Source organism: Mirounga leonina, unplaced genomic scaffold, assembly GCF_011800145.1.
Source record: "Mirounga leonina isolate KUSES-001 unplaced genomic scaffold, KU_Mleo_1.0 Mir_92, whole genome shotgun sequence".
In the NCBI taxonomy this organism is placed as follows: domain Eukaryota; kingdom Metazoa; phylum Chordata; class Mammalia; order Carnivora; family Phocidae; genus Mirounga; species Mirounga leonina.
In genome coordinates, this window is record NW_023270852.1 from 852,222 (window position 1) to 878,835 (window position 26,614).

At 37.5% G+C, this 26,614-nt stretch overlaps 1 protein-coding gene across 1 annotated transcript in view; it reads left to right on the plus strand.

Moving 5' to 3' along the window:
- PIK3C2A (phosphatidylinositol-4-phosphate 3-kinase catalytic subunit type 2 alpha) overlaps positions 1-26,614 on the plus strand; it is a 98,958-nt gene that overhangs the window by 22,424 nt on the left and 49,920 nt on the right. Inside the window, exons 2-6 of the mRNA XM_034995476.1 lie at positions 3,433-4,564; positions 16,932-17,035; positions 22,572-22,729; positions 24,612-24,732; positions 25,489-25,600. Coding sequence (XP_034851367.1) covers positions 3,491-4,564; positions 16,932-17,035; positions 22,572-22,729; positions 24,612-24,732; positions 25,489-25,600 — 1,569 coding nt within the window. The 5' untranslated portion in view covers positions 3,433-3,490. The remainder of the gene's footprint in view (positions 1-3,432; positions 4,565-16,931; positions 17,036-22,571; positions 22,730-24,611; positions 24,733-25,488; positions 25,601-26,614) is intronic.

A 26,614-nucleotide genomic window follows, 5' to 3' on the forward strand; every position in this document is an offset into this window, starting at 1 on the left:
GTGGAAGTTAAAACAAATTTGCTGTTAAACTGGTAAGTGGCTTCAATTTTGCTTTCTAAAAATGAGAAGAAAAGGTTGACCAGTTATCTATTGCTATGTAACAAACCATTCCAAAATGATTTTGTGGGTTAGCAATTTGGCTTGAACTCAGGCTAGGTGGTTTCTTCTGCTGGTCTTGCCTTGGGTCACTAATGTGGATGTGGTCATTTAGACTGTGGATGAATGGTCTAAGGTGGTGGCTTCACTCATATTTGGTGGTTGGTGATGACTGTTGGCTGGACCTTTTTCTCCTAGTGCTCTCTCATCCTCTGTGAGCATTCACATGGCAGTGGCTGCTCTCAGGAAGAGCTGAAGCAGTCAGGCTCTCATGAACTTGGAACTCCCACAGTGTCACTTCTTTCATATTGTATTGGTCAAAGCAAGTCACAGAGCCAGCTCAGATCAAGTAGAGAAATAGACCCCACCCCTTTATGGGAGGAGAAGCAAAGTAACTTTATAAAGGGTAAGTGTGTACTGGAATGGGAGGACTTTGTACCTCTTCTTCCTCATCCAGCATTTTATGAAAATTTTCAGTCATGCAGCCAAGTTGAAAGGATTTCAAAGTGAATACCCATATGCCTACCAACGAGATTGTTCTTTTTTTTTTTTTTTTTAAAGATTTTATTTATTTATTCATGAGAGACAGAGAGAGAGACAGAGGCAGAGGGAGAAGCAGGCTCCCTGCGGAGCAGGGAGCCCGATGCAGGACTCAGTCCCAGGACCCTGGGATCATGACCTGAGCTGAAGGCAGACGCTTAACCGACTGAGCCACCCAGGCGTGCCCGCCAACGAGATTGTTCTATTAATATTTTCCTGTACTTGCTTTATCACGTTCATCCATCTATCCCTCTCACAGCTAATTAACTTATTTTTTTTTAAGTTTTATTTATTTATTTGACAGAGAGAGACACAGCGAGAGAGGGAACACAAGCAAGGGGAGTGGGAGAGGGAGAAGCAGGCTTTCCACTGAGCAGGGAGCCCGATGTGGGGCCTGATCCCAGAGCCGAAGGCAGACGCTTAACGGCTGAGCCACCTAGGCGCCCCAACTTATATTATTTTTAAATGAATTTCAGAGTAAATAGTAGATATCAGTACTTTCCTCTAAGTAGTTTGTGTATATTTAGTAAAAGCATCTGTTTACAGTTTTTCCTTGAGATGAAATATTTACATACAATGAAGTATACAAATTTTAAGTGTACGTTGTGCCTAGTTTTGCAGTCTACCACAGAAGGGAAAAATTTGGAAAAGCTTTTCAGTGAAATGCCTCAGAAGTTCAACTATAGTCGTATAAAAGAATTGCAAAGGCTGTCTTCCTTGAATATTTCTTCATGTCCTCATCACTAATAATTTTTCATTAGTATTACCTCAACACTTAGGATTTTCATTTGTGTTACATTAATTTGAATTCACTTTGAGTGTTTCCCTACCTCCTGTCATTAAACTTTTATTCCGTATATACTTTAGAGAAGCACTGTGCTAGAAAAAGGATGTAAGTAGGAGCTCCCTTGATTTCTAGGTGTTCAAACTAGGTGAATCTCAAATCAGTTAGATTAATAATGTGATTTATTTAATGCTTATGTTCAAAGCCAGTGATAAGCACTTTTTAGTTGCGTTGTTTCATTTAATCCTTATAATATTGGGGATAGATACTTTTTCATTTTATTTTTTTAAAGATATTATTTATTTATTTGACAGAGAGAGACCCACAGCGAGAGAGGGAACACAAGCAGGGGGAGTGGGAGAGGGAGAAGCAGGCTTCCCGCGGAGCAGAGAGCCTGATGTGGGGCTCTATCCCAGGCCCTGGGATCATGACCTGAGCCGAAGGCAGACGCTTAACGACTGAGCCACCCAGGCGCCCGATACTTTTTCATTTTAAAAGTTAGGAAACTAAGGCTTGTGGAAATGTTTTCACTTGCCCAAGCTCTTACAGCCTCCTAAATCAAGCTGATGTGACTCCAGAACCCAAAATTAACCCCTGAATCATATTGATTAGAAGCAAGAAATGTGCCTTATTACACAGTAGCTAACCCTTTAATTGGTTATCTTGATTCAAAGGGTAATTTTGATCTAAAATGTGTTTATCTTAAATAGAAGACTACAAATTTTTATGAACTGATAGATGAGAAAGTTTAATGAACTATTCTGGTTTATGAATAAATATTTTAGCAATTTAAAAAGGAGAAATTTTAGTATTATAACTATTTTCTTAAACTCTGTGCCCAACGTGGGGCTCGAATTCATAACCCTGAGATCAAGAGCTACATGCTCCACCAACTGAGCCAGCCAGGTACCCCAGTAGTGTAATGATTTAACTACATATAATCCAATAGAAGTGTGGTCAAAACTGACAAATTCAGCCATAATTTAACCTTTGAGTGGAGTATTGCAGCTTCTTGTAGCTTTAACACTCTTATTTTTCTAATTTATGTTACATTATACATTAATAGTTGTAGAATATTATAAACCCTTAATCAGTTTTTCATATGATGTTTTGACAATAGTTCCTTGATTTCGTTGACTAGATATTGAGTACTTTTATTGCTAATTGGCCTATGAGTTATTTAACAAATAGCAAAAGATTGAAACCATTATTTATTCATTTATTTATTTGAGACAGAGAGAATGAGAGAGAGAGAGCACATGAGAGGGGGGAGGGTCAGAGGCAGAAGCAGGCTCCCTGCCGAGCAGGGAGCCTGATGCGGGACTCGATCCCGGGACTCCAGGATCATGACCTGAGCCGAAGGCAGTCGCTTAACCAACTGAGCCACCCAGGCGCCCAAGATTGAAACCATTTTAACTTGCTGTTTGCATAACAGTAAACCCTGTTCAGACTCTTGAAAATATGTGACTAGCACTTAGCCATTTTGTGCCAAGAGTCCTGCCAAAAGTGCTGTTGGTTAACAGCAGCCATTGTCACACCTGAAATGGGAGGTTCTTTAAATATTTTTATTTATTTATTTGACAGGGAGAGGGAACACAAGCAGGGGGAGTGGGAGGAGAAGCAGGCTCCCCGCTGAGCAGGGAGCTGGATGCGGGGCTTGATCCCAGGACCCTGGAATCATGACGTGAGCTGAAGGCAGAGGCTTAACTACTGAGCCACCCAGGTGCCCTGAAAGGTTCTTGAGTTCATTTACAGTGCTAGCTTTCCTGTTAGGTCAGGGAATGAGGTAAAGTCATGTATGTCTAAACATATCCCTTAACCCAGCAGTGTTTAAGATATTTTAAAAATGTTTCTTCACCCAGATTTCCCACAACTGTTCATTTTATCTTGATTTGGTTGTTTATTTGTAAGTGGCTTTAAATCCTAAATCATAGGAGGTAAGTTACAAACAAAATAAATTTATTTGTGTTTAAAAAAATCTAATTGAGTGTTATGTTTATTTTTATGTATAGGTCTTGCTATTTTGGAAGCTTCAAGAAAAAATAGATTAGGGAAGGTTTGGTCTTTTAAATGGACATGGCTCAGATATCCAACAATAATGGATTTAAGCAATGTTCATCACATCTGGAACCAACAAGAACAAAAGAAGTGGACAAAGAAGAAGCATTACAGATGGAAGCAGAGGCTTTAGCAAAACTGCAAAAGGATAGACGAGTGACTGATAATCAGAGAGGCTTTGAGTTGTCAAGCAACACCAGACAGAAAGCACAAGTTTATAACAAACAGGATTATGATCTCATGGTGTTTCCTGAATCTGATACCCAAAAAAGAGCAGTAGATATTGATGTAGAAAAGCTCACCCAAGCTGAACTTGAGAAACTACTGCTGGATGACAGTTTTGAGACCAGGAAAACACCTGTCTTGCCAGTTACTCCTGTTCTGAGCCCTTCATTTTCAACACAGGTCTATCTTAGACCTACTCTTCAGAGAGGACAGTGGCCACCTGGATTATCTGGGCCTTCCACTTATACTTTACCTTCTATTTATCAGTCAACTTATAGCAGTAAACAGACTGCATTCCAAAATGGCTTCAATCCAAGAATGCCTACCTTTCCGTCCACAGAACCTATATATTTAACTTTTCCGGGACAGTCTCCATATTTTTCATACCCTTTGACACCTGCCACGCCCTTTCATCCACAAGGAAGCTTACCTTTCTATCATCCAGTAGTCAGTCCTGACATGGCAAAGCTGTTTGACAAAATAGCTAGTACATCAGAATTTTTAAAAAATGGAAAAGCGAGGACTGATTTGGAGATAACAAATTCAAAAGCAACAGTCAGCAATCTACAGATATCTCCAAAGTCTGAAGATATAAGTAAATTCGACTGGTTAGACTTGGATCCCCTAAGTAAACCTAAGGTGGACAATGTGGAGGTATTAGACCATGAAGAAGAGAAAAATTTTCCAGGTTTACTAGCAGAGGATCCTTGGGATGCTGTTCTTCTTGAAGAGCGGTCACCAGCAAGTTGTCACCTTGAAAGAAAGGTGAATGGAAAATCTTCTGGGGCAACAGTAACAAGAAGCCAGTCTTTAAATATTCGAACAACTCAGTTTACAAAAGTCCAGGGCCAGATATCTCAGGTATAGTCTTTTCTTACTAACTTCTCAAACTTAGTAGTATAACACAGAATTCATGTTTAAGTATGTAATTTATTAGGTAAAAGAACTATTTTTCATTTTGAATCTTGTTTTCTTTATTCTTAAATGTGTTGTGAATCTTAGATTGTGTGGGAAAGGATTAAATGTGTTTAGGTCAATTGAACAATTAGTTGCTATTAATTTTTTTTTTTTTAATTCATGAGAGACAGAGCGAGAGAGAAAGGCAGAGGGAGAAGCAGGCTCCCAAGGAGCAGGAAGCCTGATGCGGGACTCGATCCCAGGACCCTGAGATCAAGACCTGAGCCGAAGGCAGATGCTTAACCATCTGAGCCACCCAGGCGCCCGCTATTAATATTTTTAATAGGATTATAAATTTTTAAAAAACCTAATCAAGGATCTGGCTGTCACTGATAGGCATTTAAGATAATTTTTATGTCTCTCCATGTCCTCTCATTATATATGGTCCTACTTTCTCTTCATTATCTCTTTAATTTTTCAGGGTAAACAAGGAATTTTGGGTTTTAACCCAATTATGGGAATTTTCCCATATAATGTTTTGTTGATTTTAACCATGAATGAATGAACGAATGGAATAAAGGGAGGGAGGGAAAAAAAAGCCTTCCCTCAGAAGAAAGGCAGCAGGGTTTAGACTTTTACTTTGCAAATGCAGTATATCATTGCAGATTTCTATTTTGCTCTTATAATATCTGTGGATCTTGGGAATGTTTAAGCCTCATTCTCCCCTTAATGTGAATTACAGCATTCAGCTAATTAGATCAGCACTTAACTACTCTCTAGGCACTAGGAATCAACTAGCCTTTAGGGAAGGAGAAGCGAATTTTTTTTTTTTTTAATTTAAATTCAATTAGCCAACACATAGTATACCATTAGTTTCAGATGTAGTGTTCAACAATTCATCAGTTGCATATAACACCCAGTGCTCATCACATCACATGCCTTCCTTAATGCCCATTACCCAGTTATCCTATCCCCCCACCCACAAATAATCGAATTTTGCATGATTTTTGATGGGTATATTTGAATTGTGACTTTGAAAAGCCATTTTGGAGAAAGAAGCAGGTAGTAAGGAGACTTAGAAAAAGAGATGAGGATATTTTTGGATGATGTTATCAGAAAAGAGGAAAATCTTAACTAATACAATGTTTTATAAGTGTATTTTGACTACAGCTCACACTAAGAATATGTTCTTTTAAGCTTTTCAGTATTTACAAATTTAGTCACATAATCTCTTAATACTTTCAGAAATCACAAGTTAATTATACATTTTAAATTGGAATCCTAAATATAATGTCAAATTATTTTCTCTTAATATCTCTGTCATCTTGTGGTTTTTGTTTTTACAAAATAACAGTCATTTTCTAAAGTATTTAAAAGGAGAAGGGGAAACTTTAAGCCATGAATCATCCAAAAAAAAAAGGGAGGGGGGCAGGAGCGGAGGGGGAGTATACCTAGAAGAGGAATTGCTGGTAATTCTATGTTTAGCGTTTTGAGGCATTACCAAACTGCTTCCCATAGTGGTTGCATCATTTTACATCCCACCAGCAATGTATGAGAGTTGCAGTTTCTCCACATCCTTGCCAGCACTTGTTATTTTCCATTTTTTTGGATTATAGCCATCCTGATGGATATGAAACGGTATCATTGTGGTTTTGATTTACATTTCTTGATGATTAATGATGTTGAGTATCTTTTCATGTGCTTAATTGGCCATTTGTATATTTTTTTGGAGAAATCTCTACTTAAGTCATTTTGCTCATTCTAAAAATTGGATTGTTCATAGCAACTTTATTCATAATAGCCCCAAAGTGGAAACAACCCAAGTTCCCATCAACTGATGAATGGAATGAGTGGAATATTACCTACAAAAAAAGAGTGAAGTCCTGGTTTATAACATGGATGAACCTTAAAAACATTATAAATGAAAGAAGCCACATATAAAAGACCATGTATTGTATGATTCATTTTATATCATATGTCCAGAAAAGGCAAATCCATAGAGAAAGAAAGCAGATCAGTATTTTCTAGGAGTGGGGAAGGCGGGAATGAGGATGATTGCTTTTGGGGGGGTGATGAAAATATTCTAGAATTAGACCGTTTCAGTGTTCTTACCATAGTGGTGATGACCACACAACATTGTGAATGTACTGAAAGCCAGTGAATTGTACATTTTTAAATAGTTAAAACAACTAATTTTATGTTCTGTGAATTTTACTTCAATTAAAAAAAAAAAGGCACTAGTCACCTGATCCTCCGATCTTGCTCAGGTCAGGTCACTGCTTCATTCACATTTGGGTCAGTGTTCCAGTGGAGAGATCCCTCCCTAAGTATGGGTCTCCTTTTCACCGGTGAAGCATCACAGCATGAGGGCATGGTGCCTGACACTTGTAGTCTGAATTAGGGATTTCAGCTGTTTTCAGGAGTTGTTTGGGAAGGGCAACTGCCTAGAACTTGAAGATCTATGGAGATCTTGGAGCTATGGAAAGTTGCAGTCTCTGCTATCAGAGAAAAGGAAGCTCGTAGTCCTGTAGGGAGCTAAGTGTAGGCTCAGTCCTCCCAGTGGTAGAAGACAGAGAGCCCCTGATTGTCCATTCAGTTCAGAATGAGCATCCAGGTCACTTTCAAATAATCCTCCTTGCATCACACCTTTGTATGTATGTATTCACATCTCTACAATATATGCATTGTGACCACAATACATAGATTACCTTGAATTTAATAAAATATTTATAAATGACTGGTTTATTTTATTATCTGTCTCAAATTCTAACTTTCTCAGGATTGGAAAGTCATTTATCCACTAAGGGAAACATTATTCCAGGTGAGCTGAGATTACCATTCTAGATGAATTGTGGTTATCATCTTAAATTAAGGTTTCTGGACCACTGGAATTATTTACTGTCTAGTGATCCAAGATCAGAACTCAGAACCTAAGAGCTACATTCTTTTTATCTGTGTGTAGATGTTCAAACTACACTTTTTTTTTTTTTTAATAATCACAGAGACAGTAGAGAGTTCCTAAGAATCCTATGAGGACAGAAAAACCCATACCTATTTTACAATTGAGGAAATGTAAAGAAGTTAAGGAATTGGGGCGCCTGGGTGGCTCAGTCATTAAGCGTCTGCTTTTGGCTCAGGTCATGATCCCAGGATCCTGGGATCAAGCCCTGCATCGGGTTCCCTGCTCAGCCAGGAGCCTGCTTCTCCTCCCACTCCCCCTTGCTTGTGTTGCCTCTCTAGCTATCTCTCTTTCTGTGTCAAATAAATAAATAAAATCTTTCAAAAAAAAAAAAAGTTAAGGAATTACTAATTTTTTCATGTAATAATGGTATTGCAGTTAAATGAGCTCTTATGTTTTAGAGATGTATACTGAAGAATTTGCAAGTGAAATGTAATAAGTTATAGTTTTAATAGAATGAGGAGCTGGGAATAGGGTGCTTATAGATGCAACAAGATTGGCTATATGTTGATAATTGAAGCTGATGATGGATACATGGTTGTTTATTATATTCCTCTACTTTTGTATGTCTGAAAATTTCCGTAATAATACATTAGAAGTTAAGAAGAAGGCCATAGAACTATTCGTAAGAAGAAAAGCTGGCTGGCATTCAGACCCGTATGACTCTAAAATCTAAAATCGTTCTTACCCCCCCCCCCCTTAATGAATAGAACATGCTATTTTGGAGGTAATAAGTTTCCTGTTACAGGAGATAGTCAGACATGGGTGAAATAATCAGCTTCCCGAACTTGTATGTCACAGTGCCCTGCAGAGGAGTTTGGGCTTATTCAATCCTGATTTTGTATGTTTGGGGGTGGGAAGAGGAGGTGAGATTTTGGAATTTGAGGGGAAAGATAACTTTTTTCAAAAATTTCCTTCCCTAAGTGATTCTGATACAGCTAACCTGTTCTCTTGGACTGGCATTTGGAACCTCTTGATTAGGTAACTTTAAATTTAGTTTCTTCATACCTCAGGAGCCTGTGAAATTGGGAAGATGACAAGACAAATAGCAAAACATAAAAATAAAGTACCCTGGAAATAGTTTCTTTGCAACTTAGGTTGTTAATACTTTTGCTACAAAAACCCTGCTTCCTTTCCCTTTTCCCTTCTTTAGTTTAGACTGGTCTCTTATAGTTCAACTACTGTTTTCTCCACCCTTTCTTTTGGTGGGGTCAGGACTGTGATACCCATGTACCTTTCATTGTCTCTGTGCATACATCTTCTCCTTATTTTTAATACTTGTCATATTACCATCTTGATATTTTCCATATTTGCAGTGTTTTCAGAGAATATCTTGCAGGACTAATGAGGATAGGTAGTTTCCTAAAGATAGAAGTTTCCCTAGCAAGCTGGGAAATCAGATCACATGCAAGTTGCAGAGAACTGCTAGTTGCTCAGACTCTAAGAATTAACTAGGCTTCGAAGCATCCGTTTTAACAGAAACCTGTTAGATTTTGCTTTAAGTATGGGGCGGGGCACCTGGGTGGCTCAGCCAGTTGAGTGTCTTACCCTTGATCTCAGCTCAGGTCTTGATCTCAGAGTCATGAGTTTGAGCCCCACATTGGGCTCCATGCTGGGTGTGGAGCCTACTTAAAAAAAAAAAAAAAGTTTAAGTATTGGGGGGGTAAGGATAAAGGAGTAAGCAAACTGTTTTTGAGAAACATGAGTATGCAAAACCAGGTAGGCAAAAATAACATGACTTGATCAGCTGAGTAGTCAGATTGGAGCTTGATTACTAGAATGTATATGTCAACAGCTTTGCTAAATGGCACAATTTCTGAACTGAGGTGGCTTAGGCTACCTGCCCAGGCTTAAAGGTGTCTAACTGCAGCCTGGCTGAGGAATGCAGTTGTTAATCATTCCGTTATACTCTGCTCTATTAAAATCCCATCTAATAATTTTGTGTGAGCACCACATTCTAAGAGGGGCCACTGGCAAACTAGAGTGTGTCTTGAAAAGAGACAACTACAGTTTTCAGGATCTAGAAGCTATGTCCTTTAAGGAACTGTTGAAAAGATTGGAAATGTTTTGCCTGAGAAGAGAATTTTTTTTTTTTTGAAGAGAATTTTAATTGGAGATTAGTCACTCCCTGGATCTGAGTTTCATCATCTATGAAATAAAGATGGTTATGTTGTGGGATCGTTGAGAGTGACAATCAAGAAAGAATTCTTAAGATGTTTCACAGTGTAACTTAGTTTATTTAATTAGAAAGGGGACAGGACCCATGGGCAAAAAGAGCTTGTATGAAGCTGGTGGTTATATGCTTAGTGCTCAAGGGGGAGGGGATATGCAGGGAGTATTAAATCATAGATGTCTTTGAATTTCTACTTGTAAAAATAATATTTCTCTGGTGCTTATCATTCAGTTTGATATTAATTATCGGTGAGATTTACAGGCAGTCATGAGACCCTTTAAGAATGTAGCAACCTTATCAAAACTATGCAGGTATCGGTCAGCCTTCTGGGCTGAAGGTGAACATTTTTCTGCTTCTGTCCCTCATCAATTAGACTGGAGGAGTTCTGGGATTCCTTTCAGGAATAATATTTAAAGTTTGGGAAGTTCCCATGTAAGAGGAAGTGGTCTTTTTTCTTTTAAAGTTTTGCATTTTGGGGGTGCCTGGAGGCTCAGTCGGTTAAGCATCTGCCTTCATCTCAGGTCATGATCCCAGGGTCCTGGGATTGAGTCCTGCATCGGGCTCCCTGCTCAGCGGGGAGTCTGCTTTTCCCTCTACCCTTCCCCCCTGCTCATGATCTCTCTCTCTCTCTCTCTCTCACTCACTCTCACTCTCTCACACTCTCTCTCTCTCTCTCAAATAAATCTTAAAAAAAAATAAAGTTTTGTATTTTGGACATAGTTTCTCAAACCAATTCAGGAAGTAGAATAACTGAAAACGATAGTATTCTTGTAAAAAAGATGAAATAGTGATGTACTAAATTTCACAATATATTAAATATGTTACCCTTGTGCTACAGTAAGTAGCATTTTGTGCTAATTAGAACAGACAAGTGGTAGCAGGTGCTGAAAGATTTATAGAAAGGTTAAAATTAATCAAATCCTGTTTATATTTTTTGATGTGAATTGAGAAGTTCAAGTTAGTAACTTAATTTTAAAGTCCATTGTTCCAGGGCACCTGGGTGGCTCAGTCGTTAAGCATCTGCTTTTGGCTCAGGTCATGATCCCAGGGTCCTGGGATCGAGCCCCGCATCAGGCTCCCTGCTCTGCGGGAGGCCTGCTTCTCCCTCTTCTACTCCCCCTGCTTGTGTTCCCTCTCTCGCTGTCTCTCTCTCTGTCAAATAAATAAATAAAATCTTTAAAAAAAATAATAAAGTCCATTGTTCCAGAAAATAGAACAAGGACCGATGAGGAAGAAAATTCAAGGAGGCAGGTATTACAGTTAAATATTGACAGTGGAACTTAACAAATAGCCATTTAATAATGATGGTTCCTGTCAAGTTATTTAAAAACTTTTCCCTGAGATTCATAGTTTTTTTGGAAAATAAGATTGCAGTGCCTATTCTTTATAATTACTTTACATGCTTAAGTATTCATTTCCTATAAGAATTTTATGCTTTGTGTTAAAAGAGTGTTTTTCTTCTCATTCAGCAAGCTTACTTCCTGTTTCCTTCTAGTGTCTTTTGTTAATAATAATCTAAATGCTTTGGTTCAAATTTTTGTGACCAGTACCAGGAAAAGGCAGCATAGAATTTAAAACTCTCTTACGGCAACTTAAGTTTAAATCAGACTTTTAGTTAATAGCTATAAATTGAATTACTTTGAGCAGATTGCAAAGATTTTAGTAATAAATTATTTCATAGAACTGGCTTTGCAAAGTTCTGTGGGTATTGGTTCTTTCTAAAAGTCAACCGTATTAACATTATAAACATTTATATCCCCCATTGGCAGAAGGTCTGTCATTAATTTTAAACAAGAGGTAATCTTTTTTTTTTCTTTCAAGATTTTATTTATTTCGTTGGGGTGGGGCAGAGGGAGAGGAAAACCCCAAGCACACTCCACGCTGGGTTTGGAGCACATCTTGGAGCTCGATCCATGACCCTGAGATCATCACCTGAGCGGAAATCAAGAGTCAGATGCTCAACTAAACCACCTAGGTGCCCCTAAACAAGAGGCAATACAGAACAAAATAATTTCCATTGTCTAGCTGAACGTAGTAAACTATTTGAATAGCTTAGTGAAGTCTCTTTGTAAAACTGTTTAAAAATTCAAATAAGTAATTAACTTTGTTCCAAATAGTAACCGATATATACATACAACATATACATATAACGCTTAAAGTACATTTATTGAAAATTTGGTATTGTGTTCAGTCTAATTTCTGGGAAAGTATGGCATGAACCTTGCATCTATAGATGTAAAGCTTTCCCATATTCTTAAAACTGCTTGGGGTACCTGGGTGGCTCAGTCGTTAAGCATCTGCCTTCGGCTCAGGTCATGATCTCAGGGTCCTGGGATCGAGCCCCGCATCACGTTCCCTGCTCAGCAGGGGGCCTGTTTCTCCCTCTCCCTCTGCTGCTCCCACTGCTTGTGCTCTCCTGCTCTCTCTCTGCCAAATAAATAAAATAAATAAAATCTTTAAAAAAAATGCTTTACAAAGTATATACTGGTAGAGTTTTGTGAATTATTTCAAACCTTCATCACTATCCTTAATCCACCCTTTCCACCACCTCTGGTGGATGACCTTACTACTCTTGTTTAACTACTGAGGTTAAGGCCGTTTTTTGTATGCACTTTCCCACCTCAGATTTCCCACCTTCTTTCTGGTTTGGATGGAAGGGCTGTTCCTTCACTTTTTGAAACTTAACTCTTTCACCTCTTTTCTTTATTTTTATTTATTTATTTATTTTTATTTATTTTTTTAAAGATTTTACTTGTTTTTTAGAGAGCGAGCGAGAGAGAAACAGCATGAGAGGGGAGAGGGTCAGAGGGAGAAGCAGGCTCCCCACTGAGGCGGGAGCCCGATGTGGGACTCGATCCCAGGACCCTGGGATCATGACCTGAGCCAAAGGCAGACGCTTAACCATCTGAGCCACCCAGGCGCCCTCACCTCTTTTCTTGTTCTTGTCTCCGCAGAGTATTTTCTACCATTACTCTTTAAAGAGGAATTTGTAGTTACTGCCTTTCCAGTCTCTCACCATCCTCTTCTGTTTTCATCGTGTTGCAGAAACTTGTTTCTGGTAATATGAATACTAATTGCCAATCTAGTGACTGTATCCAATGTCCAGCTCTTTTGCTTCATTTGCAACAGTTGACTGCATCCTTTCCTTGAAACTTCTCTTCTGTGGCCCTAGTTAAATCTACTTCCTAGTTTCCCTTCTGTAATCTTTGACTCCTTTTCCTTTGTCTAGCTTCTAAACATAGGCATTTCTGCAAGGTTTTGCTCTAGTTGCCTTTAATATTTCTTACCTGTACTCTCTTGGTCGGTGCTTAATTTTGAGGCTCCAAGATAGTTTGAAAGCTACTGGTCTACGCTCCTGCAATGATTTGACTCCTTGGTTCTCTGTGGTTGAGATGCTCTGATGGTTAATTTTATGTGTCCATTTGATTGTGCCTTGGGGTGCTCAGACATTTGGTCAAACGTTAATGTAGGTTTGTCTGTAAGGGTGTTTCTGGATGAGATTAATATTTGAATCCATAGAATGAGTAAAGACAGATTGCCCTCCCTAAGGTGGGTGGACCTCATCCAACCAGTTCAGTGCCTGAATAGAACAAAGCAGCTGACCCTACTTCTAATGAGGGGAAATTCCTCCAGCCTAGCTGCCTTTGAGCTGGAACATGGGTTTTTTTTTTTTCCTGCCTGTGGACTCCAGCTGAAACATCAGCTCTTCCTGGGTCTTGAGCCTATTGGACTAAGATGGGAACTATACCATTGTCTCCGGGGTCTCCAGCTTGCCAGCTGACAGATCTTGAGGCCCGTCAGCCTCTATAATCACAGGAGCCAACGTCTTATAGTAAATCTCTTTACATGTGTGTATATATGGGATATTGCTTTCTCATTGATCTTAATGGATGCCTACAGCCATTAGCAGAGAGAAATTTCCCAGTAGAAAATTGCAGAAATTAAATGATCTTCAAATCTATGCATTTAGCTCTGGAATAGAATACTTCTAGATGGTAACCAAACAACTACATGAATTTACAAACGTAAAATATTTACTAGAAGACTCACTATCTTCCCCCCCACAGACTTCTTTCTTTGTTACATATATTAGATAATAGCGTTAGCAATTTTTTATTTGTCTCTTTCATTGGTTGAAAATATTTGAGGATACAATGTATGGGTTACAGATTAATCATTCACAGACCTAATCCTTAAAGAACTTGGGTTAGAAGGGAGAGACACCATGTGTGTGCATATAACTGCAGTACAAAATAGAAAGCCTTGAATGCTACATAAAGGTTTGTGCAAAATCAGTGGAGAAAAGAGATGATTTGATGCCTAGGTTGTTTGAGTGGAATTTAAGGGCAGGACTGGGGCCAAGAGTTGAGGGAATAGGTGTAAAGTGTAAAAAAAAATTTTTTTTTTTTTTTAAGATTTTACTTCTTTATTTGACAGAGACAAGCGAGAGAGGGAACACAAGCAGGGGGAGTGGGAGAGGGAAAAACAGGCTTCCCGTGGAGCAAGGAGCCCGATGTGGGACTCGATCCCAGGATGCTGGGATCATGACCTGAGCTGAAGGCAGACGCTTAACAGCTGAGCCACCCAGCCACCCCTAAAGTGTAAAATGTAAAAAAAAAAAAAAATTTGTTACAGAAAGAATGAAGAAAAACAAAAAACCTAATGTTCCTGTATAAGATGACACATTTGCAACTCAACTGTTTTTTACTTTGTAAAAACAAAATAAAAACAGAACTTTTCAGGTGTTTTTATCTTGATGTATGACTAGAGAATTAGTTATAGTCTATTTCTGTCACTGTCAGTTGAAACTTATATAGAAAATTGCAGAAATTAAGTGATCTGTGTGATCTATGATCTATAACCTTCTTGAAAGGAAAGACCTAGGGGCACCTGATATAAAATTCTACAAGAATGTAACATTCAATAAAATTAGATTATCTTCAAAGGGCTTTCACATTACGACAAATATAAAACAATGTGATGATATGGTGTTTGGTTCAGACTAAGTACTTAGAAGTGATAGGAGGGGAGAATTGTTTCATGCTGAGTATTAAAGGACACTGTAGATGAAGTAGCATTTTGTTGGGCCTTAAAAAATAACAGATTTTGACTTGGGTTGTGAGGGCAGGTTAGGAGGAAGGCATTGAAGACTAAAAGATTCAGAGGCAGGATAGTTCAGTTTGTGTTTTATAGGAACAGGATATGATTTAAGCTAATTGGAACATAGAAATCATTTGGTAAGTTCTGGGAAATGCGGTTGGATTAGATTATGGCAAACTTGATATGTCAGACCAGAGAATTGATAGAAATATCAAATCCCATTTTCAGGGTTGTATGGTTTATTTGCTACAGTGCTCGTTTCTGTAACACAAATTAACTTACATAATTGGTAAATATTGGCTTGATGTCAGTAAAATGGAGAAGTGGCATTAGTTCAAACATAATCTTTCCAGCATGTAACATTTTAAAACAATCAAGGACAAACTTTCTCACAATTAAAGAGAAGGCTTTAGTAATATGAGAAAATATTAAGGAAAACATTGGAAGTCCTGCAGAAGTGTTGTCTTCTAGTGATGATGTGGTTGAATGAGTGGCTTCAGGAACGACTCCATATTCCACAGTGTTAAGCTCTCTGGTGAAGCAGTAAGTGCAGACAAAGAAGGTGTGAAGACCTTTCTCTTTGCTTTAAGAACTTGCGTGAAGTTCCTAGATTATATTTTTAACTTCCCTGAAATTGGTCTTGACTAGAAGCGGATGCCCTCAAGAATCCATATCACAAACAAAGAAGCAGGAGTTCCGGGGTTTAAGGCTTCAGAGGATCTAAGACCATAATGCTAGGTGCACATTCAAGTGGAGATTTAACTGTGCACGTATTTTTATAAGGACTCGTTATTTTAGTCGAGGCCTTGATTACAAAGTTACGCTGATTTTGAATAGTTTGCCTTAACTGTGTTTTTTCCCATGAGCTGTGTTATTTTTAGTTGTGATTTTCTAGAACTCAAGGCTTGTTTTGTGTTTTTTTTGTTCTCCCCTTACATGTGCATATCACATTCTAGGAGAAAGGGCTCTGACACATTTTAAAAGAAGGAAATTCATAAAGGAATTGTTGCCCTAAATTTTCAGTAATTTTTCTGACAAGGTCTTTTTGTGTGCCATGATCATTGAACTCCATTAGAATTCTTGAAATGTATGTACTGTATTCTCATTCACTTAATTTTGAATTGAGAATATTCCAATTTTAATTAATTTCAATTTAATTTCAAAGGAAATTTACATTTGAAATTTGTGTCAGAGTAAGTATTTTTATGTAATAAGTCAAAACACCTCTAAATGGGGCTGCCTTGGTGGCCCAGTCCGTTAAGTATCTCTTGGTTTCAGCTCAGGTTGTGAGCTCAGGGTCGTGAGATCCAGCCCTCTGTTGGCCTCTGCATTCAGCGTGGAGTCCGTTTAACATTCTTTCCCCCTTCCTCTCCCTCCTCCTCTGCTCCCACTGCGGCCCCCACCTCCACTCCCGGCGCCTCCCCACTCAGGCACTTGCACGCGCACTTTCTTTCAAATAAATAAAATCTTTTTTTAAAAAGACACTTCCAAATGGACTCTGCTGTTCGGCTCTGTTGGGTAGTGAATTTATCTTGTTAAAGCATTGCACACAGAGTTTGATCAGACATAAACTTTTAAAGGACTGTCAGGATGTTTGTATAAGTTCATTAACATGGAAAATGCCTGCTCACTCCTAAAACTCATTGTCTTACATAAAGAACCAGCTGCTTTCTTGGAATTTGAGGCCAAAGTTGAAAAAATAGAATTCCTGGTTACTAGAGAAGTCCCAAATAGGCCTGATCTTTCCACTTTCTTAAAACAGCGTAGTCCTTTAATTTTATTCAGCTGTTAACTCTCTGAAGCATTTATTTCGGGAAGATTTTGAATGGAAATATCTTTAGCATTCCAGTCTTGTTGACCAGTACAGAGTATAGCCCACTTCTACTTTTGAGCAAGTAAAACCAATGAACTTCAAGGCTTATTAGCTGGTATTACTTTTACAAAGATAGAAATCTATTATATAAAACTTTGTTATTGATATGATTTATTTTCTCTCCATATCTTTGTACATACTTTTGTAAAAATGGGTTTGTGCTATGCTTCTATTTAGCATTTGGGGATCTTTTACTTTTAAAATAAAAACATTTTTTTGGTTACAGAAAGACCCAAATGGGACCAGTAGTTTGCCATCTGGAAGTTCTCTTCTACAAGAAATTGAAGTACAGAATGAGGAAGTGGCAGCTTTTTGTCAGTCCATTACAAAGTAAGGAATTTTTCTTTATAAATTGAAGATTTTTTTATTAAATACTCACTTTGAAAAAGTTAACTTGCAAACAAGCTTAGTACTAATAATTCTAAAATTTTTAAAATTTTAATTATGTTTTCCCTGTGGCTAAAATTTCAAGACCATTAATTAACACATTAACACCAACTGCAGTTGAACCTGTATCTTTACCTGTTTAGTTTGTGAGTATTTAGAAGAAAAAATTGAGGTCAGACAGTTAATTAACCATTGAAAACATGCTTTAAACATATATAAGTTTTGGTACACTTAGAAAATGCCTGTTTTTGTTTTAGGGAGACTTAATTTTCTGTAAACATTCTGATATTCAAAATACTGTCCTCCTTTAAGAGATGCTTTAAAAGATTACAGGAGCAAATACATTTTCTGAAGGTTAGGAAAATGTATTTCTAAAATACTCTTTTTATCTTAAATATGTCTAATACTTCTTATAGATGAGGAAACTGAGACTCAGAGAAGTTACCTACTAAAATTTACTCAGCTAGCCAGCAGCATAGAGAGCCAGGTCTCCTTTGCTTCTGATTCAGTGTGTTTTCTTTCCATTGTATCACTGTATTAGTCTGGACTTCTGTTGTGAGTGCTAGAAACCCATCTTAAATGAGCTTAAATCAAGAACAGTCATATATTGATTCATAAACGCCTATAGCAGAAAGAGGAAGGATGGAGCAGAACTCAGTGACAGCAAGATCTTGGAATTCACACACTTGAATTGATCCCTCCTCCCTTTGGATTCCCCTTTCCCATTTTCATCCTTTCCTTCTTCCGGCCCTTCCTTCCTGCATGTTGGCTTCATTTTCTACTACTGCAGATGGGGTTTTGAAGGCAGGGAATATAGCCACTGATAGCTTAGACTTCATATTCTAATGGTCTTGCTATCAGAGAGGAAAGGGAGTCCTCTTAGCCCGCACCAGATACAAAAATCCCACGGAAGAAAAGAGTGGAATAACAAACATTGTGGCCAAGGGGTTGAAATCTATTATCAAAAGAAAGTATATCACTACTGAGGGATTTATTCTGAATTCACTATTTTCCTCAGTGTGGTCTGCTTTAAGCAAAACAGAGTTTGGGGTTCCCAAATCATTTTTGAGTATATACATCATTTTAATGTTTAAGGAGCTTATTAACTAGATTTTCTAGACTTTTGGTGGTAGTTCATTAAAATTCTGTCTTTGTTACCTCTTAACCAGCATTTCTTTTCTTCAGAATACCTTAGGGGAGAAAAAGAAGAAAAATATCAGTAGAGCCACTTTTTCTTTCCTGCAAAGTTTACTCTTAACTGGATTTTTAAAATCCGGTTTTTCAGCAGGCATTTAAGATGGAAGAGAGACATTTAGGTGACTTAGTATTTAAATTACGTGTATTATAAGTTACCTATGCCTTCATGTGATTATACCGTGTGTGTGTGGTTAATAATTTGGAAATACTCTTTTGCCTTAATTGTTTGGAAGTAATCTGTTAACGTGTTTATGTAGTTCCTTCAGTTTTCTCCCTAAATAAGCCCTATATGCTTTCTGTTAGACTGTGTTGAGTGACTGTGGCATTTAAGCTTTGCAGGTGGAGAAATTAGGCTGATATCTACCTTTTCTCCCCATTTGAATCTTAGAGTTATTTACAGACTCTGCCACTAAGCTAAAATGATTATTTTTATTTACGCACACAGTGGCTTACATAATCTGAAACCCCAGATGAACTAAGGAGAGAATGTCTTCTTTTTGTAATTTTATTTCCATTAGTAGAGAGTGATTGCAACAAATATTTCAGAGAAGTAAGAAACAGAGGTGTTTTTGAAGCCATGTTCTAGGCTCCTCTTTTCCCGTGTGACTTTGGAGATTGGGGTCAGGAGGTGTCCCTTGAAGAAGTTAATGGCTCTATTTTTTCCAGTATGGTCATTTCTGCACTGGAATTTACACTCTTACTCCTTAAACTCCTTACGTTTTGAAATCTCCTAAAATGATTCATTTAGTCATTTTAACTCAGCTATGAAAGATTTGTCAGGTATTTGTTTACAATTAAGATTACTTGTGTAACAGACTGATACATTTTTTTTTTTCTTGTGTGAAATTAGGGAGTTGGGTTAGTGATCTCAAGAGTCTCTTTTAGTTTAAAGGACTAAAATGGGGCTGCCTGGGTGGCTCAGTCGTTAAAGCGTCTGCCTTCGGCTCAGGTCATGATCCCAGGGTCCTGGGATCAAGCCCCGCATCAGGCTCCCTGCTCAGTGGGAAGCCTTCTCCCTCTCCCACTTCCCCTGCTTGTGTTTCCTCTTGCTGTGTCTCTCTCTGTCAAATAAATAAAATCTTTAAAAAAAAAAAAAAATTCCAGGGGCGCCTGGGTGTCTCAGTCGGTTAAGCGACTGCCTTCGGCTCAGGTCATGATCCTGGAGTCCCAGGATCAAGTCCCGCATGGGGCTCCCTGCTCCACGGGGAGCCTGCTTCTACCTCTGCCTCTGTCTCTCTGTCTCTCATGAATAAATAAATAAAATCTTTTAAAAAAAAAATAAATAAATAAATAAAAAATAAAAATAAATAAAAATAAATAAATTCCAGTTAGTTAACATATAGGTACAATATTAGTTTCAGGTGTACAATATAGTGATTCAACACTTCCATGTATCACCTGTGCTCGTCACAATAAGTGCACTCCTTAATTCCCATCACCTATTTAACCCATTCCCTCACCCACCTCCTCTTAGTAACCATCACTTTGTTCTGTATAGTTAAGAGTCTGTTTCTTGGGGACACATGGGTGGCTCAGTCAGTTAAGGGTCTGACATGATCTCAGCTCAGGTCTGGATCTCAGGGTCATGAGTTCAAACTCCATGCTAGGCTTCATGCTGGGCATGGAACCTACATAAAGAAAAAAGAGTCTGTTTCTTGGTTTGCCTTTCTCTCTTCCCCTCCCCCCTTGGCTCATTTATTTGTTTCTTAAATTCCACATATGAGTGAAATCATGGTATTTGTCTTTTTTGACTTATTTCTCTAAGCATAGTACTCTCCAGCTCCATCCATGTCATTGCAAATGGCAAGCTTTTATTCTTTGTTATGGCTGAGTAATATTCCATTATATATTCCAGTATTCCATTATATATATGTATATATAACTATGTATGTATGTGTGTGTGTATATATATACATATATTTACACATATATATATAAGTATCAGTGGACACTTGAGCTGTTTCTATAATTTGGCTATTATAGATAATGCTGCTATAAACATTGGGGTGCATGTATTCAAAAAAGGACTCACTTTAAGGAAAGGAAATGAAGGGTTCCCCCCTACCAAATCAAGTTCATTGAATATAACTTTTATCACTGGAAATTTTGTCTAATTAAATTCTTGAACTATTTTTCTGAGCTATTATCAGGAATTTGATTGTCCTTTCATCATCTTTAAGGATTTCTGAAATTTGAAATCTTGCTTGGATATAGACAAAAGTCTCTAATATTTCCTGGATTAGTTAATTATGTGATTTGCTATGAGCATCTATTTTATACTGTAGAAAACAAGAGAATACCTAGTAAATAAGAAACAAGAGTCTTAGGCAAGGTCCAATAAAGGTCTTGGTATTATGTTATGGAGGGGTAAGTTTGAAAACAATCAAATATCTGAAGATACTGTGTCCATGTATAAAGGTGCATTTCCAATATCAATGTAAGCTTATTACTTATATTAGTTTTTTTCTTAAGATTTTACTTATTTGGGAGAGCAAAAGAGAGAGAAACAAGCAGTGGGCCAGAGGGAGAGGGGGAAGCAGGCTCCCCCTGAGCAGGAAGCCCAATACGGGGCTTGATCCCAGGACCCTGAGATCATGACCCGAGCCGAAGGCAAACACTTAACTGACTGAGCCACCCAGGCATCCCAAAATCTTATTTACTTTAGAAAGAGTGCAAGCACACTCCATGCTCAGCATGGAGCCGGTCGAGGGGCTTAATCTCAGGACCCTGAGGTCGTGACCTGAGCTGAAACCAAAAGTCAGACGCTTAACCAAGTGAGCCACCCAGGGGCCCCAGCAGTTTTTTTTTTTTTTTTTTATGATTTTATTTATTTATTTATTTGAGAAAGAGTTAGCGAGAGCTAGAACACGAGCAGGGGAGAGAGGGAGCCTGATGAGGGGTTCAATCCCAGGACCCTGGGATCATGACCTGAGCTGAAGGCAGACACTTAACTGACTGAGCCACCCAGGCGTCCCAAGATTTTATTTATTTTAGAGAGAGAGAGAGAGCTCAAGCAGGGGGAAGAATAGAGGGGGAGGGATAGGATGGGGGAAAGAATCTCAAGCACACTCCATGCTCAGCATGGAGCCGATCGAGGGGCTTAATCTCAGGACCCTGAGATCATGACCTGAGCTGAAACCAAAAGTCACACACTTAACCAACTGAGCCCCCCAGGTGTCCCTCTCCTGATCCTTTTCTTTTTGTCAACTCAAACTATTTTATTCTATTCCTATGACTTGATTATTTTAATCTCTACAGAAGCAAATATACAACACTTCAAGCATTCATTCCATTTATATTCCTATGAAAAGCAGATAGGAGGATTTGATCTTGTCTTCTAACCTCCAGAAAAAAGTCAGTTAAAGGAAGGCTACAAGTTTAAATAAGGCATCAAATTTTCCTTTGTTTTCTGATAACAGAAGTGCTGTCTGGAGAAGAGCCATATATACCGTACTCCTATATTTCAGTTTACCAACTGTGTTGTTCCTGTGAATACCTTCACAGGCAATTCTTGCTATTCCCTAAGTTTTAGAATCACTTTGAGACAATAAAGGCCTATAGCACTGTAAAAACTGGTAATGATTTTTTATTGTTGTCTAACAACCCTCTGCCCCCAAAATGTAGGGAAAAGACTCTAAGGAAAAGGTTTTTAAAAGACAACAGACTTTTTGTCCCTCTCACAATTGCAGTTGAAGGTTACTTTACCTATATTCTCAGTGGATTCATTAAAAGTATACATTTTGTGTAATGATACTGTATAGCCAAAAAATCTGAAGCAGAAAACCTCATTTAATGCCTTGTATCCAGTGTATGCCTGGTTAATGTTGATAATGTTACCACAGATATCCTGGCAGTACTTAATCTCTTTTCTTGGATTCCTTTTATCTAAAAGGCAAATGCTGGGGGTGCCTGGGTGGTTCAGTCGTTAAGCATCTGCCTTGGGCTCAGGTCGTGATCCTGGGGTCCTGGGATCGAGCCCCGCATTGGGCTCCCTGCTCAGTGGGAAGCCTGCTTCTCCCTCTCCCACCCCCTCTGCTTGTGTTCCTTCTTTCCCTGTGTCTCTCTCTATCAAATAAATAAAAATCTTAAAAATAAATAAATAAATAAAAGACAAATGCTGGTATTTGGAGTTTGACTGGGGTCCATTCATTACAGTTCTCAAGAGCTGCTCTAGAATTGAACAAAGACACAGAACTGAATGGCTGTAAGCATGCAAAGTTTTGTTTAGGGCTCTCAAATGCAACTTAAAAAAATTTTTTTATTCCTTCTTTCTTGTGAACAGATTGAAGACCAACTTTCCATATACTAATCACTGCACAAATCCAGGCTATTTGTTAAGTCCAGTTACAGTACAAAGAAACATATGTGGAGAAAATGCTAGCGTGAAGGTCTCCATTGAAATTGAAGGATTTCAATTGCCAGTTACTTTTACATGTGATGGTAGGTTGATAGTTTCCCAACGATCTTGTTTTGCTCTGATTAGGGAGAAATGTTTAAAATGTTAATTTTAATCATTCTTGACCCTGTTACCATTAGGTATCCTTTTTAAAAATTTTGTGTTGTGTGTGGTAAAATACTTAACATTCATTAGTTACCCTTTTCAAAAAATTGGCATTCATTTGGATAATTTTCTGGTTAGGACTAGTGGGAAAAGAGTTTACCTTTATTACTGCATATTTCTCTGAAAAATGCTGAGTAGTTTTGATTAATTGATGGCCCTTGGCCAAGGTCCCAAAGCATGAGATTGAAAGGCTAATTATAGTCCAGTGCTTTTTTTTTTTTTTTTTTTCATTTTATGGCAAAAAGAATGCTTGTTTATAAAGAGCTGTCAGTGAAATTGAAATTCCAGGTATTTTGCTAAGCTCCTCAAAGAAGATAATTCTCCTTTGGTTCTAACTCTCTCTTCCAAATTTGGTGTGGATATCCTTTCTAGAAATGTATCCTTAAGTCTGTAGGAAATTTTTTGTCATAGTTTATTGAGTCTCGTGACGTATATTGTTTTAATGGGATTCCAACAGTAGAATAAGAGCCTCTATTTCTACAGTACTTTGGCCTAAAAATGATGCCATTTTTTTCTGTAATGGTTATGACTAGGAATATGTCCAATATTTGGATACTTTCTTGTAGCTTTGCACTTTTCAAGGCTCTTTGAAAAAAATATGAATCTGAAACAAAAATGTTAGCCAACTATAACAATCATTCTTTTAGTTTCTAAAGGAAGAACTATTCTTATAAAGCATACTTTAAATTTTGATTTGGGGAATGATTTAAAACCCATATGTTGTAAGAATTACTACTAAAATTAAAGAAAGGTCAGTAGGCCCCTTGATAGAAATAGTAAGCATTGATGACAAATGTTTTAATTTGTATCAAATTTTGACTTGATTTATCAAGATATGATTACTTTTTGAGAAAATATCTCAAAATGCCTATTGTTTGGTTCTTCATAAATGTGTACATTTACAATGCACATCTCTGTTAAGAAACGTAACCATATTATGGCAGAAGTGTGTCCAAATGATAAATGTTACCATACAATTGACTGTTCAGAAATGTACCCATTGCATTGGATATTTTACGGCCTTTTCTGCCAATCTGTTGATTTTCATGAAGTCTGAACTTAGTAATGTCTTCTAAATTGAACATAGAAGCTCTAAGTACGAAATAGATTAAGAGGTTACTTTAAGTTTTCTAAATGTGTTGTAATCTTAGTATCCAGCTATTGTCAAGAATGATAATTGAACAGTACTTTCTACTTGCTGTATTTTTAGTCTTCATTGAAAAATTTATCAGGAACATGTCAAACATTTAAAATGGTGATTTTTTTTCCCTTATGATTTGGTTTAAATCATCGTTTGCTAGATACTGCTAAATGTCAACCTTTTTGGAGGAAGACTCCAGTAGGGAGGTGGCTTTCGTAGCTTAGATCTGCCCTATCTAATACAGTAATCACTAGCCCAATGTGGCTATGGAGTACTCGAAATGTGGCTAATATAGAGTGAGATGTGTTGTACGTGTAAAATACACAGTGGATTTCAAGGACCCAATTTGAAAAGAAATAAGATGTGTCATTGGTAATTTTAAAATGCTGGTTATATGTTGCAGTGACATTTTGGATTTATTAGGTTAAATAAAACATGTTGAAATTAGCTTCACTTGTTTCTTTTTACTATTTTTAATCTGGCTAGTAGAAAATCTTAAATTCTGTATGTGACCTACATTATATTTCTGTTGTATAGTACACTCTTAAATGATAAGAATTACATTCTCAATAAGTGTATAGAGTGAAATGAGCAAAATGAAAATGATGCCTCTTTTACAGTGAGTTCTACTGTAGAAATCATTATAATGCAAGCCCTTTGCTGGGTACATGATGACTTGAATCAAGTAGATGTTGGCAGCTATGTTCTGAAAGTTTGTGGTCAAGAGGAAGTGCTGCAGAAGTAAGTATTCGTTTAACTACTAAGCAACATCTTCGGAAATTTAATTTTAAGGAGTTAAATGAGAAAAATTTCAAGTTAAATTTGTAATCTAAGACTACATTGGGTCCTACTAAATTGATTCATTGATCAATAAGCTTATATTGAGATATACTTTGTTTTAAGATGTGTTTAAGTCAGTGGAGGGTTATCAGACATAAATAAGAAGTCGTATTGCCCTTAAGCTTATAGTCTTAAATGGGAAGAATGGTGGGTAATTGGTTGGCAAGTGAATTTAATGGCTTTTTTCTTTCTGCTAAGAGTCGATAGTCACATCATTATAGACTCCATTTTCCTTTTGTAGCATGTACTATTTTCTTTCTTTTTTTTTTTATACTATTACTTTTCACACAGTGGTCAGCTGTGACTTCCTTTTAATTGCCTGAAATAATCATTATAATTTTTTTCTGAACCAGATAATTTATTATATCTGGCTTTTAGTCTAGTTATTTTACGGATTTCATTATTTTAGGTTACTTAAAATGCCCTGCCCTTATTTTTCTTATTTTCTGTTTCATCTTCATCTTCTTTCTTCTGTGCTGTGACTCTTCTCATGTAGAATTATTATTTTATTTAAGTGCCCACACTTGGTTAAAAAACTATCTCTACATTTTACCATTCTCTTCAATTTCTGATGCAGATACAAGTTATATTTTACTCTTACCTCTGTCATTTCTATTTTGAGAATAACATTGATGAATAATTAATATATTTTAATAGTAACCATTGCCTTGGAAGTCATGAATATATTCAAAACTGCCGAAAATGGGACACAGAGATTAAACTACAACTTTTGACCTTCAGCGCAATGTGCCAAAATCTGGCCCGAACAGTAAGTATGTACCTTATAACTGAATTGCATTTGGTTGAATCTGAGTAATTCTGCTAATTAGCCAATTTGCAGTTTGTCCATTCTCTAAGATATCTGGGTTGGACTGGTGAATGGATTGGAATGAAGAACTAATTCTATCCACAACAAGGGTTTTAAAGCAGATGGGAGGAGCTTTTCAATCATGGAGTCTTAAGTAACATACTACTCTGAGCTGGAGGCATATTTGAAAATCAAAGTGGAGGAAATAAAAGTTTGATTTGTAATGGTTTTACACAAGAATGAAAACACTGGGGTCAGTCAAAGAGAAATGAGGAAGAAGGAAAGATTTTGAATACTAAATATGGTTTGGGGGAAGAAAAGATCCACATTGACTTTTGCATCAAACTGAGAAAAATACATTATTCTGCACCAAATGAAAACTACTTCTCTTCTTATTTTATTTTTTTTAAGATTTTATTTATTTATTAGAGAGAGAGCATGAGAGGGGGGAGGGTCAGAGGGAGAAGCAGACTCCCTGCCGAGCAGGTAGCCCGATGTGGGGACTCGATCCCGGGACTCCAGGATCACGACCTGAGCCGAAAGCAGTTGCTTAACCAACTGAGCCACCCAGGCGCCCCTTCTCTTTTTAAAATACAGTACTTTCAGGCACCTGGGTGGCTCAGTTGCTTAAGCAACTGCCTTCAGCTCGGGTCATGATCCCGGAGTCCCGGGATCGAGTCCCCATATGGGGCTCCCTGCTCGCAGGGAGTCTGCTTCTCCCTTTTACCCTATGCCCTCTTGTGCTCTCTCTCTATCTCTCTGTCTCAAATAAATAAAATAAAATCTTAAAAAAAATAAAAATAAAATACGGTACTTTCTTTTGAAGTTAAAGCAAATTAGAATGCAGGGAATTAGGCTGTTTTATTACTGTATGAACACTTGATAAATTTTAATCTTTATTCTTCATTTGGTAGAACTTGGATGGAAAAATAGCAGTCATTTCTACTTTATTTTCTTAGGTTTTGCTCCTATGTT